The sequence below is a fragment of the Falco cherrug genome, chromosome 8 (assembly GCF_023634085.1).
Source record: "Falco cherrug isolate bFalChe1 chromosome 8, bFalChe1.pri, whole genome shotgun sequence".
Taxonomy (NCBI): Eukaryota; Metazoa; Chordata; class Aves; order Falconiformes; family Falconidae; genus Falco; species Falco cherrug.
The window spans coordinates 54,088,542-54,105,732 of NC_073704.1; the positions used below are offsets into that span (position 1 = coordinate 54,088,542).

General features: G+C 43.4%; 1 protein-coding gene across 1 annotated transcript in view; it reads left to right on the forward strand.

Annotated features, from left to right (window-relative positions):
• Positions 1–90: 90 nt before the first annotated feature.
• Positions 91–17,191, forward strand: part of ERGIC1 (endoplasmic reticulum-golgi intermediate compartment 1) — a 59,901-nt gene continuing 42,800 nt past the window's right edge. Inside the window, exon 1 of the mRNA XM_055719405.1 lies at positions 91–266. Within this exon, the coding sequence (XP_055575380.1) occupies positions 247–266 (20 nt within the window). The 5' untranslated portion in view covers positions 91–246. The remainder of the gene's footprint in view (positions 267–17,191) is intronic.

The window sequence follows — 17,191 nt, forward strand, 5'->3', positions numbered from 1 at the left end:
GTGGGCAGCGCAGGCGGGGCGGGGGAGCGGCGGGGAGGGCGAGGCCCGGCCGCAGCCCCGCTGCCCCGCAGCCGCCGCTGCCCGTAACCCGGCGGCGGAAGCGGCCGCCGGCTCCAGCCGCCCAATGGGCTGGTGCTGCGCGGCGGCGCGGCCCGTCACTTCCTGGCCCTGCAGCCGGCGGCAGCGAGGCGAGAGCCGGGGCCGGGGGCGGCGGGGCCCGCAGCCTGCCCGGCGCCCGCCACCAACATGCCCTTTGACTTCAGGAGGTGAGTGCGGCCGGGCGCGCCGCCCGCCCTCCCCGCCGGGCCCCGGCCTCGCTCGCCCCCTCGGGGGGCCGCCGCTCCCCAGGCGACCTGCCCTGGCCCCGCCGCCCCCGGCCGGGGCGGGCTGCGGTGGGCGCCCCACGCCCGGCGGTACTGGCTGACGTGAGGCCGCGGCTCAGCAGCAAGGCGAGGGCCGGGCCCGTGACCTGCTGTGAGGGAGGAGGGATGGAGGGAGGGATGGAGGGAGGGAAGAAAGAAGTAGGTCTGGGCAGGGAAGGGACGTGGGAACGCGGGAGGCTCAGCCCGGCGAGCGGCGGTTATTGTATAACGCGGTTGTGCAAAGCGCAGAGGCGGCGTGTGGAGTTTCGAGCTGCCGCGGGCGGGGCGGGTGGGCCCGGGTCGCGGGGCCGGGGTCAGGGCACTGGGCCCCTTCGTCTCCCTCGGGTCCCCGAGGGCTCGGGGAGGGGGCGCTGGCCACGGTGGGGCTGTGTGCGAGGGAGGCTGGGGGGCACCGTCGGCGCCCCCACCTCGGTCTGGGCCTTGGGAGTGGGTGTGAGGTGCCAGGTGCGCGGTGCCACGCACCAAAGCAGAAGTGAAAAGGGCCCTTTTGACTCACATGGTGCAGAAATAGCAACTGTGGATTCATTTTCTCTTCAAGCCGTTCCTGAACTAAAGATTTGTGCCTTTGGTACAAGTTGTAACCTTTGGAAACTGTACATAACTTCACCAAATTCATAGGTGCCATGGGGAAGACACACAGTCTTCTCCTGTCGGTTTTACTAGAACGTTAACATTACAATTAAAAAACACACGTTTTTTTGAATTGACAGATACAGTTGTTGCTTGGTGCTTCTCATGTAGGACCATCGTAAACCCTACATTTGCACCCCTTTGAGATGACGGGGGGAAACGGTGATATTGCAGGTTTTTTTAGTTCACCCGAACAAAAGTTGTGTATTGTATTTTTGCTGTAATTCTAAATCAGGCCTCTCATTTATACAGGCTGACAGGATCTTGTATGTGATCCATGGGGCACTATTGAACATGGAGGCAGTTGCTTCTGAATGAAAACTTGCTGAAGCTGGAAACAGCATCTGCTGGATCATTTGGGATCCGGGGCCCAGAGCCTCATTTCTGCTTTTATAAAATTTGATAGAAAATATCTTCTCAGCTTTGGAGACATTCTGCCAGCTGCAAATCCCATTTGCCGTCTATTTTCAGACTTGTACAATACATGAACAATAAGAGATCATGGGTTGTGGCTGTCACTTTGTAATAGCAGATAAAGAAAATGTTATCTTGGATATCTTTGAAAATGTAATTTTTGTTGGGTCTCAGAATGTGCATGTGGAAACACTGGCTCACCAAGAATAATCATCTTAAGAGACAGCACTAGTGCTTCACTTTGGAATGGAAAAAAGGCATTAAGGAAAGGCAGAGTTGCAGAGTTTGTGTTAATGAGTTACAAAAACATAGAGGCATCAGTTCAGATCTGCATTTTAAAGACTCACAGTTGCAAATAACTTCTTTGTCATTCACATTGGAGGATTAGGATTAGAAACAGACACTTCAAAGCACCTTCTCAAATAGTAAGCTTACTGAAGCTGAAGTTCAGCTTTCCTGCAAAGATGAATTTTTTAGAAGACCACTGTTGATAACAAGAACTTTCTATTTAAAGATGCAGAGAAACTATTGTTATGAGCAATTAACCACTTCCCTGTTTTAGAAGCCTGAACAGAAGTTCAGGACCAAAATTTTTGCGAAAGTTGGAGTCTATCTTTAAGCTGTTGCGGTTTTTGTTCATTGTGCAGTCAATGGAACAAAATCTGCTGAGGCTGGAAAATTTTACTGTCATAGGTGAAGTATGATACGTACGTTAAAAGAAGTGTACAGTTACTTCCTGACAACTATAGAACATACAATACAGTGCTCTTAGAGAAATAAGGTTAAAACTCTAGTAAGTTTCTGAATGAAGAGATGTTTTTCATCTTGTGAAATGCAAGGTTTTTCTTTCAGAGATTTCAACTGGATGTTCTCTTTGGCAGGTATAGTTTGGCACCCTGTCTTTAGCACACACTGTAAAATGGGTGTTATGCCTATGTATGATTAGAGGGTTGGATTCTTAAGAAACTTTTAAAATTGTCCCTAAGTATCTCCTGGAGTCCAAAATGCAGAGGTCCCAAGTGGAAAGGCATTGTGTTTGTTCTTCTAGAGACCACAGTTTTCACAGGTCTATGTTGCTAATGCATCTGAAGAAATCACTGACCCTAACTGCTTTGCTAGGGCATTTGGGAAGGCCAGTTCTTTTTTTGTTGGATCTTTCCCTCAATTAGAGCTTTTATTTTTGGTATTGTAGAATGACAGGACATTGATAGGTAACATCAGCTGTAGAAAGGGGCATAGCAGACCAGGTAAAAGTTTGGGACTCAAGCTCTGTTTCCACACAAAATAGCTCTAGGAGGAATGGATTGCCACAGTCTCATCTGGAGAAGAGAGACACAAATGGCAAGTAATGAAAACAGCCCATGACCAAAGAAGTCCCTATTCCTCACCAACTAAAAGTCAAAGAAATAATTTCCGTCCACACAACTAAATCTCCTTCCTGTCTCCTAGACTTATGGGTTCATATTTGGCCAGACTGAAGAGCCCAAAGTGCTTGAACGTGTTTCTTGGTAGTTGTCTCCATGGGTTGGTCTGAGGCATATTTGTTGGTGTCAGATATGGAAGTAGCTTGTTTTGTTACTTGTACTTTTTTTTCTGTAGGACTTCTGTTTTCTTGTCTTGTTGTTACTTTTGCTAATATAAAATGCATTTAATTTATAAATAAAATAATACTTTTCACAGTAATTTCAAGTGAATAATAATTATTCTGTCCCAAGCATCTTTAGGGTTTTAATAATACTTAGTACTCACCTAGGGTTTTTAATTTTTCAAAGCATTTCATTCACACTAATCTCTATAGTCCTGCTGTGATGTTGGTAAGGAACCAAGTTTTCTGCTTCCAGATTAGAGCCTTCAGTACAGGTTTGTTCAATGCATGTCACAAGACACCGGCCCTCCTACAGAACTGCTAAATTAGTTTGTATCACTGGAAGGCCTGGTTCTTTCTTATTTTTTAAGACCTATTTGACTGTAAGAGAAAACCAGATTTTTTTCCTTGTGGCCTCTCTCCCTGTTTGTTAGAACTTTCGTTAGCAAAGCAGCTTCATACCTATTTAATTGGGGATTTTGAGTTAGGTCGCTGGAGCTGAAAGGGTATTTCCCCCTCAAGCATTTAGGAGACCCAGTGTCACCTGCATAGCTGCAGCATCTGTGGTTGGTTAAAATCATAATTAGGTTGAACTTTAAGCCAGGGTCATCTGGAATAGTGATTGTGGGTCGGAACATTTCTCCCACGTGTGATCCATGTAGCAGGGAGGGTTAGCTTCAGCAGCTAATGCCAGTGCTGGACCTTACACTGCTCTGGTGTTGAGAGTTACAGAGGTAAAAATGAAGTGACTTGACTGCACTGAATGTGGATGTGTTGGAGAGAAACGTTGCTGCAAGTTATTTTGAATCTGTTGGCTTTTCTTGGTGTTTGCCTGTTTGCATGAAAGAGTTACTGATCGGTTGGGTTTGTGGCAAATACTGAAACTTCTGAACTATTTTGGCAGCTTTAACTGGTTAGACTGAGAAAAACTAAAATAGACCTCTCTGAAATCAAGGTTTTGTTCTAATTGTGGGCAGTTCTCAGTTGTGCCCTGGCCACGTTTTTGGCATAGAGTGACAAACATCTGTGGATGGAGTAACAGTATGTTACACCTGGATTTTGGAGGTTATGGGAAAGGAGCCAGCTTTAGAAAGGATTTAGATTTAAATGCTGATTTAGGATGGAAGGCCTTTGCGGCAAAGGCTCTTATTCCGTCTGCACAGTACAGTGGTCCCCCACAGTCAGCTGTTCTTTGGCGCATCTCTGATAAATTATACTTCTTATGTGGGTATTCTGATTCAGATATAAATGACATTTTTGTTGTTTTGGGTCACAGGCACGTCTCTGCTTTGGTTCCTCTGTGCTTTTTTCAAATCAAATTGTCCAGTCTTAACGAGCTGACACGCTTCCAACCTTATTGCTTTTAGAAGGGGCAGTGTATTTGGTTTTCATTTAGACCAGAGTTGTGATGGCTAATAGCCAAACTGATGCTTAAGACATCTGACCTGGCACAGTTGTGAAACCAGTGATACAGACTGTTTCAGCAACATCGGGGAGGTCTGTTTGTCTGCCTTCCATTCCCAACCAGATTAGTGAGGGCAAACCAGTAAATTGTAGGTGATTTGAAGGTTAAGGAGAAAAATCTTTTTCTGAACTAAGCAACCCCTTGGACAACAATTTTTCATTCACTTACAAGCCTAAGGAAAATAGCTTTCTTACAGGCTTAAGAAAAGAAGGAAGAAAGCTATCTTTCGTAATCCTACCATTTTTCTTTCAACAGGTTTGTGAGGGTCATGACTTAAAATCTTTCTGTAACCCCTCAAATCTCACTTAAACTTGTATGGGATTTGTTTGGCCTGTTTGAACATTTGCCAGTTGTTAAGCAGAAATGGAGACTACGTGATGTTTTGGCACTGCCTAATAAATACCAAAGGTTAGTGGAAACGCGTGTTTGCTCAGAAGTTTTAGTTTGGAGTCTCAACCAGCTCTGCATTTCTCATCAGATCATGGTGCTCTGTACTCCATCCACCTGCTACCTCTCTCCCAGCACCTTGTTTAACTGGTTGCATTAGCACAAGTTCATTTGCCAAAATTACTTGCTGAACTGACTTTAACAAATGAGCTCATGGTGCCTCTCCTATAGAAGGTATATGGTGGTGATAGCAGCAGGTAGGTGTCTTCTTGGCTGAAACAGTGTGGGGAAGACAGAGAAGAAAGAACAGCGAAGGCCAGCTGATATGGCTTCTTAGATGAGTTGTACCTTCTGGTTTGTGGGTAGCAATGGCATAGCAAAAAGGTTTGCATGTGCCCTGTAGTAAGCTGTGCATGGTCACTGTCACTTCCACAGCCACAGACATTGCCACCTTCAAAATCTTCAGTCCTCTATGTGACTGAGCTGGTAGCTGTCACTTCCAAAGTTAATGTCTACGTTTAAACTAGTGGCAGTAACATTATTCTGTGTTGGTTAGGTAGTTGCCTCTCTACAGTTCACAGGGACCTGCGCTTTTTCTCTCCAATTCCTGAAGTGATAGCTGACCACTTCATAGCGCCTGGTAACTGAGCAAGTGTATTTTCATGGTGAACTGCAGCCATGTCTGGCAAGCATGTTCCACTTCACATTGTGCAATGTCACTGGTAAACAAGCCTTCCAAGTGGTATTGCTGCCACCTTACGTAATTACCAAAGTTGATTTTGGTGCCAGGCAGTGCCATGACTAACTTTGTTTCAACAATAGGCCTTTGAGGACACCTGAGAAATTATTTTGCAGTCAGATGGGCAAGCAGGGTTGTACAGACAGTCTGCTGATGTTTATGCCACAAATAGCTGATTATACATAGCATGCACGTGTATAAATATTGCTAAGTCTCCCTCCCTAATGCATTATTTCTCTTAAAATGTAGTTGGAGTAGATTTTTTTTCCCAAGTAAGTACAGAACTATTAAGGTCTGGCTTTGTAGGAAAGTTTTGTGTTGTTCTTTCTAAACTTTAACTGTCCTCCTTTGTTCACTTGTTGATGACACAGATGCTTTCTTCATGCCATCATAGTTCATTACTGTGAAAATAGCTGAATCACACTGTAAACAAAGTTGAAGCAATACCACCAGCATGGACTGAGAAGCTGTGGATGTTGTTCAGCTTGTGTTTTGAAGTGTGCCTGTGTATTTTTTAGGCATGTAATTCAAATGGCGGAGGTAGTAAGAAAAGAATAGTCTTGCAATGAAAGAAGAAACAGTGGGATCATTTGGGGTTTTTTGTCTTCTACCCAAGCACAAGCACTCAGGTGTCTAGGTATTCCTGTATGGAGCCAGTTGCCCCCAAAATGGAAAGCTTGTTCTGCCAAAAAAAGTAACCACAATCTTGCCATGATCTACAAAATCTTCCTTATACTGAAATATTTGAGTATTTTGGAAGTGATCATAGCAGACACATAAGTAAAGACTGCAGTTAGTGCGATTTGCTGCATTTCAGCTGTGTGTGTTTGGATTTTTGTTTGTTTGGGTTTTAAGGATGTTTCCAAATGAGATGTATCTAGTTTAATCCAGAGAAGCCAGAAAGATTGGCATTTAACAAAAGAGCCTTCAAAATGCTATGTTAATATGGACAGGCATGTATTACTGCTAACAGGATTTCAGGCAGTCATGGTTGCTTAATATTTATTTAACAGTCATATCCTAGGGCAGATCACTTGGCTTCCTAATTGCTGTCCATCTCTGTAGACCACTGTATGCTGTGAATAAAGCAGGGTTGGAGAGCCTGCCAAAACACAAGTGGAGCTAGTGATGTAAGTACGGCTTTGTGTTTTCTGATAAAGGTGAGGTCTCGGAGCCTCACTCGGATTCCATGTCACTCTAGATCAAATATGACCTTACTGAATTGAAATCTGAATCTGGCTGCTGCATTGTAACAAGTTGTATCTGGACTAACAAACACTGGTAAACCTGATGCCCAACTACAAGTTGAAGCTCCGTCTTGGGTCTGTATTAGTCACGTTTTTCTAGTGTGGTAGCGTCAATACAGATGTTTCTTGGAAACTGAGTCAAAACCAGGAATGTCACTTGGAAGCCGGATGATGCATGAATTGTACTTGCTTTTAGGTAATACAGTTATATGCAACTGAAAAATAGGACTGAGTTGTAGAAGCACGTACAGAAATTCTTATCTCCTTAGACTGGAATTTAAATAGGAGAACCCAAGCTGGTCACTGCTGGTTTATTGATGTTCTTTGGTTAGGTACTGAAAAAGTACAATATATTTGAATTCCTGCTGCATGCTTTGGGAAAGGGTGTGGGTTTTTTGACCCTAAATCTTGTGTATTAAGAATGCCTTTTGTCCTATAGGAATTGCTTTGGAGGACAGGGAAGACTTGGTGGTGTGTGTGTAAAGCAGTGAGTGCCGTTGTGGGCTCTCTCAAGTCAGGGTTCTGCTGTTCTTAACTCTGCGCAGCTTCAGGCAAGTAACAGTCCCTTTCTGAGCGCCAGTGACTGGTTTGTTTTGAGGGGACCTTCCTTTGCTCGCTCACTCTGCGGAGCAGTGACTGAACAGTTTTCCCTTTGAGTGGTGTTCTTGGCCTGGTCCAGCATGAGATGGTGGGCTTAGCAGACCTCTAGGAGTTTCCCTTCTTGATACGGAGAAATCTCTATGTCCTGCAGTACAGCATGGATTGGCTTCTGTGCTTTTGAGGGAACCCTTGTGAAGACAGAGCTATTTTCTTCACAGATTCCCCCCCGTTTTTTTTAGTTCACCAGATGTTATATTTGTTCGTGCTGTTTTGTACAAATCTCTGTGTGCTCTCCTAGTGCAGCTGGGACTTAAACCTTTAAGAAAGCAGCTTCCACAAATAAAATTGGCATGATTCTGATGCTAAATTAATCTTAACAGATCTTGTTTCAAGGTGTTCAGCAGTAAAGGCAGCAACAGAGTCTTCACATTTTGTCATTCCAGGAAGCTATGGGAAAGACTATAGTACAACTTTCCCCACCCCCACCCCCCCCCACCCCCCCCCCCCCCCAAAGATGTATCCTGGTTATGCTCTGAGTTGTGTGTAGGTAATTTCTTGGAAATCATAGTCCAACTTTTAATTTTCTTCGGTATCCGCTAGAGATTAGAACGTTGTGTCTGTGGGGAGGGCTGAGGAGCTGGCTACTGGGGCAACACTGGGAACCAGCAGCTATGGACAGTGAGATGGAGCCAGAGGAACGTGGCAGGAGGTAGAGGAACCCTGAACTGGCAGGTCTCAAATTGGGATAAAGGAGAAATGTTTGGGACTGCAGGGCTCGCAGTGGAAGGAGTGGGTGAGGGACAGCACTGGAGGAAGTGTCTGGGCGATGTGATGGTGGGAGGCGCTGGGATGTGCTGGGGTTCTCTAAGAGCAAGAATCTCTGAGCTTAAGGGGGATGAAGGCTCCAGGACAGGAAGGGTTACAGTCTGCTTATGACACTCAAGTATCTGAACAATTTATTTAGCTTGGGGAGCAGCCATAGAACTTTAATCCTGTCCCCCATTCTTTGCCTCCATTCTTTCTGATCTCCAGAGTACAGTACTACCACTCAGAAGTACGATTGCTCTTGCTTACAGTCCAGTGAAGGGCTTGATCCCTTCAAATACCAGTCCCCTTACTTGAACATTTTTTCCTTATGATACTTTTCTCCTGTTTTGATGAAGCAGAGTATAGTTTGCTCACTTTATTAAAAATACGTTTCTCTTCCATCCTTCATTTTGACGCCTGCTTCACTGCTTAAAAGGAAATAAAATGCTTGCTGGCAAGACAGTGCCATTGAGTATTTGAGATTATAAATACTTTCTTCCTCCTAATTACCTTTGAATTATGTTTGAGCCTAACATATAAAAAAAATAAAGTGATGTACCACTTCCTCTCTTGCATTCTTGAGTGCCACCTGAAATAGTTTGCACTTTTGGCATATTTCAGCAATAGCAATTGTTCTGTATTCCTGGGTGATAGGGAACAGCTTCTTATGCACTGAAGGAGTAAGAGCACAAAATTTAGTACGTGGTTGACAAAAAGGTGTTAGGCAGGACAGCACAATGGAGTTGGGAAGGCTGGCAGAAGGGGGAAAACAGGAGAACTAGCTCCCTGGAAAGAAATCAATATAAACAGGAGCAGAATGTATTCATTTTTTGTGCCCTCTTTCTGCAAGTGTGTGTGGATTCATAGTTCTTTTGTCCTAGAAATAAATGGGTTTGTTGGGTTTTTTCCTATACAAATCCTGCACCTGCTAAGTAACTAGCAGACCAGATGACATAATGCTGCAGAGGCTGATGCCTCTGTTCTGTCAGCCCCTTTCCCTAAATGTCCAGTTACCCAAAGGCTGGATTATATAATTAATGACAATCCTCCTGGCTAACCTTGTTTTCTTGTTCTCAGTACTCCTCCTTGTTTCAGAAACTTCCTCTGTTAGTTTCATTATGTTCTTGGAACTAGAATTAAGAGGGAGGAGCTAGCTGGCAAGGAAACCTATTCCTACATTTCACTCCTGGGCTTAGAAGTGTGGAGAGTCAGCAGGTTAAAAAAAAAAATATTTGGAGGATAATGCTTCAAAAACTGACGTGATGTTGGGAGTGAAAAGTCAGTCGTACAGAGTCTGAAAATTGCAGTCTTCTCCTGCTTTCAGCACAGTTTAAACCAGTTTAAAATTGCTTTAGCCCCTGCACCCCCTTGTCCAGTCCTTCACATATCAGAGCTTGCTCAAAGTAGTTCAGGATAAGCAGTTTCCAATGTCATTTTAAAGCCTTGAGAGTTTGCCCATTAACGCTCCACTTCTGCAGTATGTATGTTAATATCCTATTGTGTGTAAATGAGGACTAGCTTGATTACTTAATGATGTTTGTATATTATCTGCTGTTACGCAGGTGTTAATCTTATAAAATGTGTTAATAACTGCTTGGTATTTACAAGTATCGGCTTATTAGTGCTCCTTTGAATCTGTATTTGCATTTCAACTCACATTTAGGGCCAAGCTTTGGTATTTTTATATTCAGTCTTTACTTTTTGTGTGCAACTGAGATTAACGAGATGACTTATTTTACTTTCCACATGCTTCGAAGTTTGTGTCCCAATTCATGAAACTCTTCCTGATCAAGATTGTTCGTAAACATGCGCTCCAGGCATGTCCTTGTTACTGAACTGAGACTTAGCTCTTGCAGTGCACATCCAGTTTGTTTTCGTAAGCCCGTCTTCCTGCGGCTTTCCTTGTACAGACCTTCAAAGAATTGGAACTTTGATCAGTAATACTTCATGTATTTCCAGAGTTTTTCATCTGCAGATTTCAATGTGCTTGATGAAAGGTGGGCAAATGTTACCAGGTGCCACTCTGCAAAATGAAGAAGCTGAAGAAGAAAGATTTAATTGACTGGAACAGAAATTGCACAGTGAGTCAGTGCTGGGAGCGGAACAGAATTCAGGTCTGTTGGCTGCCACTGCTGCATCCCATCTGTGAGATCGCAGCGTGGCTGTCCCAGAAGCTGTCCTGAACTGCTCTCTGCACATTATGTTCTCATCTACCGGCAGACAGGAAACAGAAATTTCATTTAAACAAAGAATTAACAATCACAAAATGAAGTGCTTGGAGTCAGTAGTTCCTATTTTCTTCCCTGCTGCTGAATTCCTGCCATTGTTTTCTCACTCTGTAAAACAGGGGGATAGATTTCACCTACTTTGTTGGAAGAAGAGTTCTTTCTTATCTGTGCTGGATTGTGTAGGAGCTAAGTGTTCTTGCAGAGTTGTTTGAGCAGGCGCTTGCCTCTGAATGTGCGGAAAAGCAACATGATCTAAAGAAAGGATTTCAGAATGAAATCTTGGACTAGTATTTCTCCATAAAAATAGAAAAATTAGTGCTTTCCATACATATATAGAGGAAGGTGTTAGAATAAGGCACCTCTACTGCCTGTGGACTGCTTTAGAGTGAATTTACTGATGTGTAGAAATTATTCATTCTTCAATAGACCCATGGAACAAAATTCTGGATTTTTGTCTAGCACAGGTTCTGCAAGGACCACAAGAAGTTGAAAATACATAGGGAGTTGAAGCCACTGGGGTTTTTTTGAGTAAAGTAGGAGAGATTTTACTTTAAAAAGACACGCCGTCCTTGATGTTTCCCTAGTTAAAAACAAAATAACCCAAGAGCATTGGTTCTGATGGAACTTCTACTCTGTAAATCTCGTAATTAGATTTTAATGCTCTTTCCAGTGTCCCTGAGACAGAGACCACCCTCTTCCATCCTGACATTACTTTGGAGGGAACATGGCAGTTCCCTCTCTCTGTTCTTTAGAGGTCTCCAGCCCTCTTACTTGGGGGTTGCATCTTCTCTCAAGTCCATGCTTCCCTAGTATAGGGACTTGCTCCAAACTGCTGGTCAGACTGGTATGACATTCTTTTTCGTAGCTGTTTTCAAGCACCTAGGGTACATAATCCAGCCCACAAAATTGCGGAGTAGTCTTCTCTGTCACCTGCCCAGCCATCTGCTCATTCATCTCCTCTCTCCCAGGGGAGTCTGGTGACGTCCAACCCCTCTCCAAGTCCTAAGCAGAGGGAAGTCTTGCCCCACTTGTTCCTTTATCATCATTGTCCTACATACTAGCTGTTCTCCAGGGCAATTTTTACTTTTTAGATTATTTCAAATATTCTGTTGTTAGGTGCATGGAATGGCATATCTGGTCTTTCAAGCCATCTCTCCATACCCTAAAAGTCAGCCTGCTGCTACACTCTACAGTCTTGAATAAAATCAATTTAACAAGTAAAGAGGTTAATCTTTTTCTCTCTAATCCTGGTCACAGTAGTTCTAGGTAGGGTTTTAACAACTGTTAACAATAAAAGCCGCCTCCCGGCCCCCCCCCCCCCCAGCAACAACAACAAATAGGTGCCTGGGATTTTATTTTTATTTTTTAAATAGATAGTGTTTTGTTAATCAAAAGAGCGCTGTGTGTGCAAACCAGACTCAGCTGTGCTGTTTGTTCTGCTTTTACATTTCCCTCAGCTTGACCAGTCACATTGAAAATGAAATTGGTGGTTTTAGATTTACCCATTATACAAAAGTAACAGATTTGCTTTTAAAGATCTTACTGCGAGTGTCTGATGTGCTTCATAGGAGGGAACAAAGCCAGGAAGGTACGTTCTCTGTTGGAGGTACCTGTCTGCGTTTGGTGGAGTGAAGGCATATGTATAAGCCTGCTTGTTTTTATTTAGTTTAACGTCCTCTGAAGAGGTTTTCTCTTATGCACTTGTACTTCTGATTCTTAAGCTTTAGTTAGATGATGGACATCATCTTGCCTGAGCAGTCAGCAGATCACAAAGATATAAATTCGCCTTGACACAAAACAGCATGCCTTTGGTGGGAAGGTTTCTCTAGAAATTCCATGGGTACTAAAGGAAGGGCGTTTCCTCTTGCCTTTAGTCTCCAGCCTTGGAATCATCTTGCTGTGGCAACAGTCTCTCCATAGCTTCCTTTTGAGTCCACCAAATTCGCACAGAAGATACCCAATCCCAACGAGGGCTCTTCCCTCCCCACCCCACCCCCTCTTCTGCTTCCCGGGTACAGTGGTTTTGAGGGGCAGAAGGAAGCTTCTGAGACAGATGCTGTGATTAAGTTCTGATCTCCCCTTTGTAACACCAACCTCCACTAAAGTTTTCCTGGAGAGAGAAAATGGAGTCCATTTGGGCACAGTTGTCTTTGAATGCCTGATAGACTTAATCCAGTTTATATTTATCGTGACTGAGTTTTTTCCCATTTCCTGTGTTCTCCTTATAAAGCGTTTTATGCAAAGTGAATTGCTGCATTTTCAACTGTTAAGTGTTACCTGTGCTAGGAGCCTTAATAGCAGCAGATACTGAATGAATCATAGTCTATAAACTTCTGCTGTCTCTAGGGATGCTTCTTTCAGAGGTGGTAGCAGCATTACTACGCAGAAGGTAAGTTGTGTGGTAGCCCGTACTGCAAACGGATTGAAAACTCTTAAGAGCTGTTGTTCCAGCTCATTTCATGTGCACTTAAACATGTTTCCTGAAGTGGGGTTGAGGTTGCTCATTCTCCACTCCCCACTTCACACCCGCCTTGGTTTCCTGAACTGCTAATGCACCTCTTCTGTCGTGAAATGACAAACTTAAAAATAGATAGAGTTATACAAATCCTGTGGGATGAGCTGATTGTCTGTCTCTGCATCAGATCTGTAGCTTCTGTGGGGAACCAAATAAAGGTGACTGAACCAACCATCTCTGCTCTCTGAATCATATGTCTGTAACGCAGCAATATAACAGAAATGTTGGAGGAGACAGATAAGAAATGGTAAGAGGAAGAACAGAAGTGTGTAGTGACAAATCCCAAGGTTATGGCCTTGTCTCCAGGGAAAATTAATCCTTCTCAGAGTTAAGGATGATTCTTCTCTTCAGTGGCAGCTGAGTAGAAATTGTTAGTTGGCTGGATTCATTGGTGTCTACATGCAGTAGAGAGCCTGGTGTAATTCAGAGGGATGTGGCCTAAAAATGAATTTATTTAGACTGTCTGGATGGTAGATGCTCTCAAAGAAGAGAAGACACTAGATGGTTTCTAACCTGTTATCAGGCAGAGCTGCCTCAAGATGACTCTTACCAAAGATGAAATGGATGCTGGTATAGCCTTGACTGTCCAAGGTTATGTTTGGCAGCTGCCTTGCTCTTTGTGTACCTTCCCCAGTGCATGTAGTTTTCATTGAAAGCAGTCTGTCGTTTTGAATAAATGTATGTTCCTAGAAAGGCACTGTACGGCAGTTTTTCTGTCTACCTGAAAAAGAAACCCAGTATAATTAACAAGCAGAGTGCTTTGTCTTTTTTGACAAAAAGTTCCTTTTTGAAAAATAAGTTTCTTAAAACTTAATGTGTCTGCTGTGCATGGATACCTCTGTGTCGCTGTATTTCTTGAACATGGCAAGTACGGTGTGTAATGGCAGAAATTCTCCCTTCTGTGTTGTAACTCCATTTACTGGTGAGTACGCAATAAATGGACTTTGTGAGGAACAGGCAAGCTCTTTGTTATGTTAGTCACGAATTGGGGGGGGGGTGTAGAAATACTGACGACATGCCTTCTCAGATTCTTGATATTTGAGGCCTGTAGCCACGTATTCTGATCCACTTTTCTTTGGTTTGTAAGAAGGACTTGACAAATGGGAAAAAAATAGCAGCACTGCTGCACTTGAATGTATCTCCAGTTCACAGGAGCTGCGCTACTTGCTGTTAGTGGATGGACATTACCAGCACATGAGCAGAAGGGGAAAGAAGTTTTGAAAAGTGCTTTAATTGGCTTGCATTCTGCCGTACAGGGGGCAAGGAAACATTTCTTGCATGAAATAGTTCTTAAAAGGCCAGCCTGATCTTATTTCACTTTGTAGAGCAGCGAGCTTGTCCTACAAATTCGGTGTTAGCTGGCGTGCCAGGTTTTAGAGCTTGCTTTCTTGGTACACGAAAGGGTCAGTGGCTTTAGTGTGTCACAGTCATGTTTTTTTTGAAAAGGTTCTGAAAAGACAGTCTTATTCCTGCTTTCTGACTTGCACAGCTGTCTTGAGTGAATTGACCTGTATGGCAAATACGTAAATATTGTGTGAGAAGAGAGAATCTCAACGGAAATCTTGAGTGATACAGCCCGTATCGTTGCCCCACAGCCTCCCACTGGAGTGCCAGCTGCCACTGAAGGCAGGGTTTATTATTTCTTTGTTCCTTTGTGCTGTGATTTAAACTTGAGCCCTTGACCAAGGGCTTTTGTTGATCGAGGAAGCCATCTCAACTTGGGAAGGTGTATTATTCGTCATTTCTTCAGACAACCAGTCTGTCCCTCTGTGTGTGTGTCATAGGTGCCTTGCCTTTCTGTTTTTCGATCTGCAGCCTGTCCCTTTCTCAAAGCAGTTGTGGTTCTTCCCAAGAAGGAAGCAATCAGAGATGGACTTTTTTTCTGATACTATGAAAGCCCTTTGTGACAATTCAGGCGTGAGGCTTCACCAGTTGGCTTTTTCTTATCTGGGTTTTCCCCTGTATCTTGGAAACCCTAGGGACATCTTCCTACACCCCCACACCACCCCTCTACCCCCCCCCCCCCCCCTTTTTCTTTTCTTTGAAAGGCATTATGGTATCTGAGGGATTATGGTGGAGATGTAGCTCCCCACTCATAATGAACGAGCACTTGTCCAGCACTGAGTCTCCAGCATCCAGCATGTTGGAATACAAACACTGGCTCCACAGTTCTTCAGATTTCTTATTGCAATAACAACATAATCTTCATAGTATTTTCAAAGTTAACTTTTTGTATGTGTACTCGGTAATCCCCTCTTTGTCTAGTTTAGTCAAATTTGCTGTAGAATTGTTAGTTGTATGGATAACTTGCACTGAAGTTACGTTTCTGCTGTTAAATGTGTTGTTCTTGCAAGTCACTTCAAGTAGAGGTGCTTGTTAACGAAGCAAAGAGGTTCAGCAGCACCAGGCTGTCTCTTTTTTCAAAGAGATCTCAAAGCTGCCGATGTGTAATAAAATTAAGGTAATTGTGCACTGTGCACTGGGCTCATTATTGAGAGTGAGTAATGTCACCAGGAATTAGTGGCCTCAACTTCAGATGTGGTATCTGCTGAAAAATAAATGCCACTTCTAAAAGCTAGTTAACATGGGAGGTAGGGAATCAAGTGTTGTTTCAACACCCACATTCTTCTGTGTGAATCACAACCATGGACCCTTGCTGCTAAGACGAGATGACCTGATGTATTTACGCCATCACTGACCTGCTAAAAATGGCGTTTCAGCCATGATAGAATTTTTAAATCATCTTTGACATCACAAGTGTGATTTCTGTAATGAATGATTGTGTCCGCTAAACACTAACCCTTTTCAATACATGCTGCAGAAGTACCTATGATAGAGTCAGTATGCTTCAAAAAGAAGACTAATGTTTAAATATTCAGTTATTCTGGGGAAAAACATTGTCTGCCTGAAGAACAAAAATATTTTTCCCCTGTCTGTATTAAAGCTACATTTCTGACTCATCTGAGGAGTGGAAAGGGATGAAAATTAATCTGTTTGCTGCTGATTTATAGTGCCTAAATTCTGTGCTGTGACCATGTGCCACATGTGAATGTGTTGCACTTTTGCCTGGCTGCTTGGTTAACTGGAATCCAAAATACAGTCCAAGAGCTGCAAAATAATCTTTCCCTTGCCCCTTCGTTAAATCAGTAAAACCGGACTTTACAGAAGAGCACATGAAAACATCCCACTGCTGCGTGCTCCAGAATTGTGTTTGAGTTCCACAGACAGAGCTAAAGCATCTCCTGTCTCTTTGCAGTGACTCCGCACAGTGAGTCAGTAGTAAAGGGAGATTTATAAGCTGTGCTCTAAATGTCTGCCCCAGGTGACACGGCCAGTGCATTGCTCCTTTGTTTGTGCCAGGGAGGGGTGGGCATGCTTGAGGGTTGCATTAAATGCTGTAAACTGAAGGAGGAATTAGTGTTCTTCCTTCTCTAATGCGAACTCCTTTAGGTATCAGCATTTCCCTTTGCTACAAGACATGCAAATTTAACCAACAACTAGTTAGTTCTACCTGTAAGTATTTTTTTCTAATTATTGCCTTAAGTTCTTTGCTTCTTCCTCATGAAAAAGTTAACAGCATCTTACAGAGATGTTACTGTAGTATTTTATTGAAGCTCTTCTCAGACTCCAAAGATGTCAGAGAGGATTTTTCTGTTTGGAGGTGTGGTAATCTTCAGTGAAATTACGTATTTATTACTTCATTTCCTGAAATATTTCAGATCCAGACTTGAAACTGTTCAGGTGTATATAAAGCATGCCCTGGCAGGAGGCCCTGTTAGCAGCTCCTGCTGAGGGATTGAGCTCATCCCCATTCTCAGGGCAGGCATTTGAAGTATCTACTCTAGAAAAAACCACAGTGTTTGGGTAGACATCTTCTGCCCTCCTTGTCACCCATCTTGGGCTGTCAATCAGATAGATTTGAAAGGGAAATCAGGAATTTACCCCAGGGCTGATGATGTCAGTTTGCTTAATTCTGTTGGGTTTGACCTATCTTTGCCTCTGGATTGCCAGCCTCGGACATGGTTGGTTGTGGCTGTCCCCCTCAGATGACACTACTGCGTCCAGCTCGGACTTGTTAAACACTGATGCTTTCTGTGGCTCTAGGAGATCCTGAAAAGTGAATGTGAAGAGCTTATACTTATGTCTGAAGAAAAAATATTTGAATAGCAACAGCCCATATTGGTCTCAATA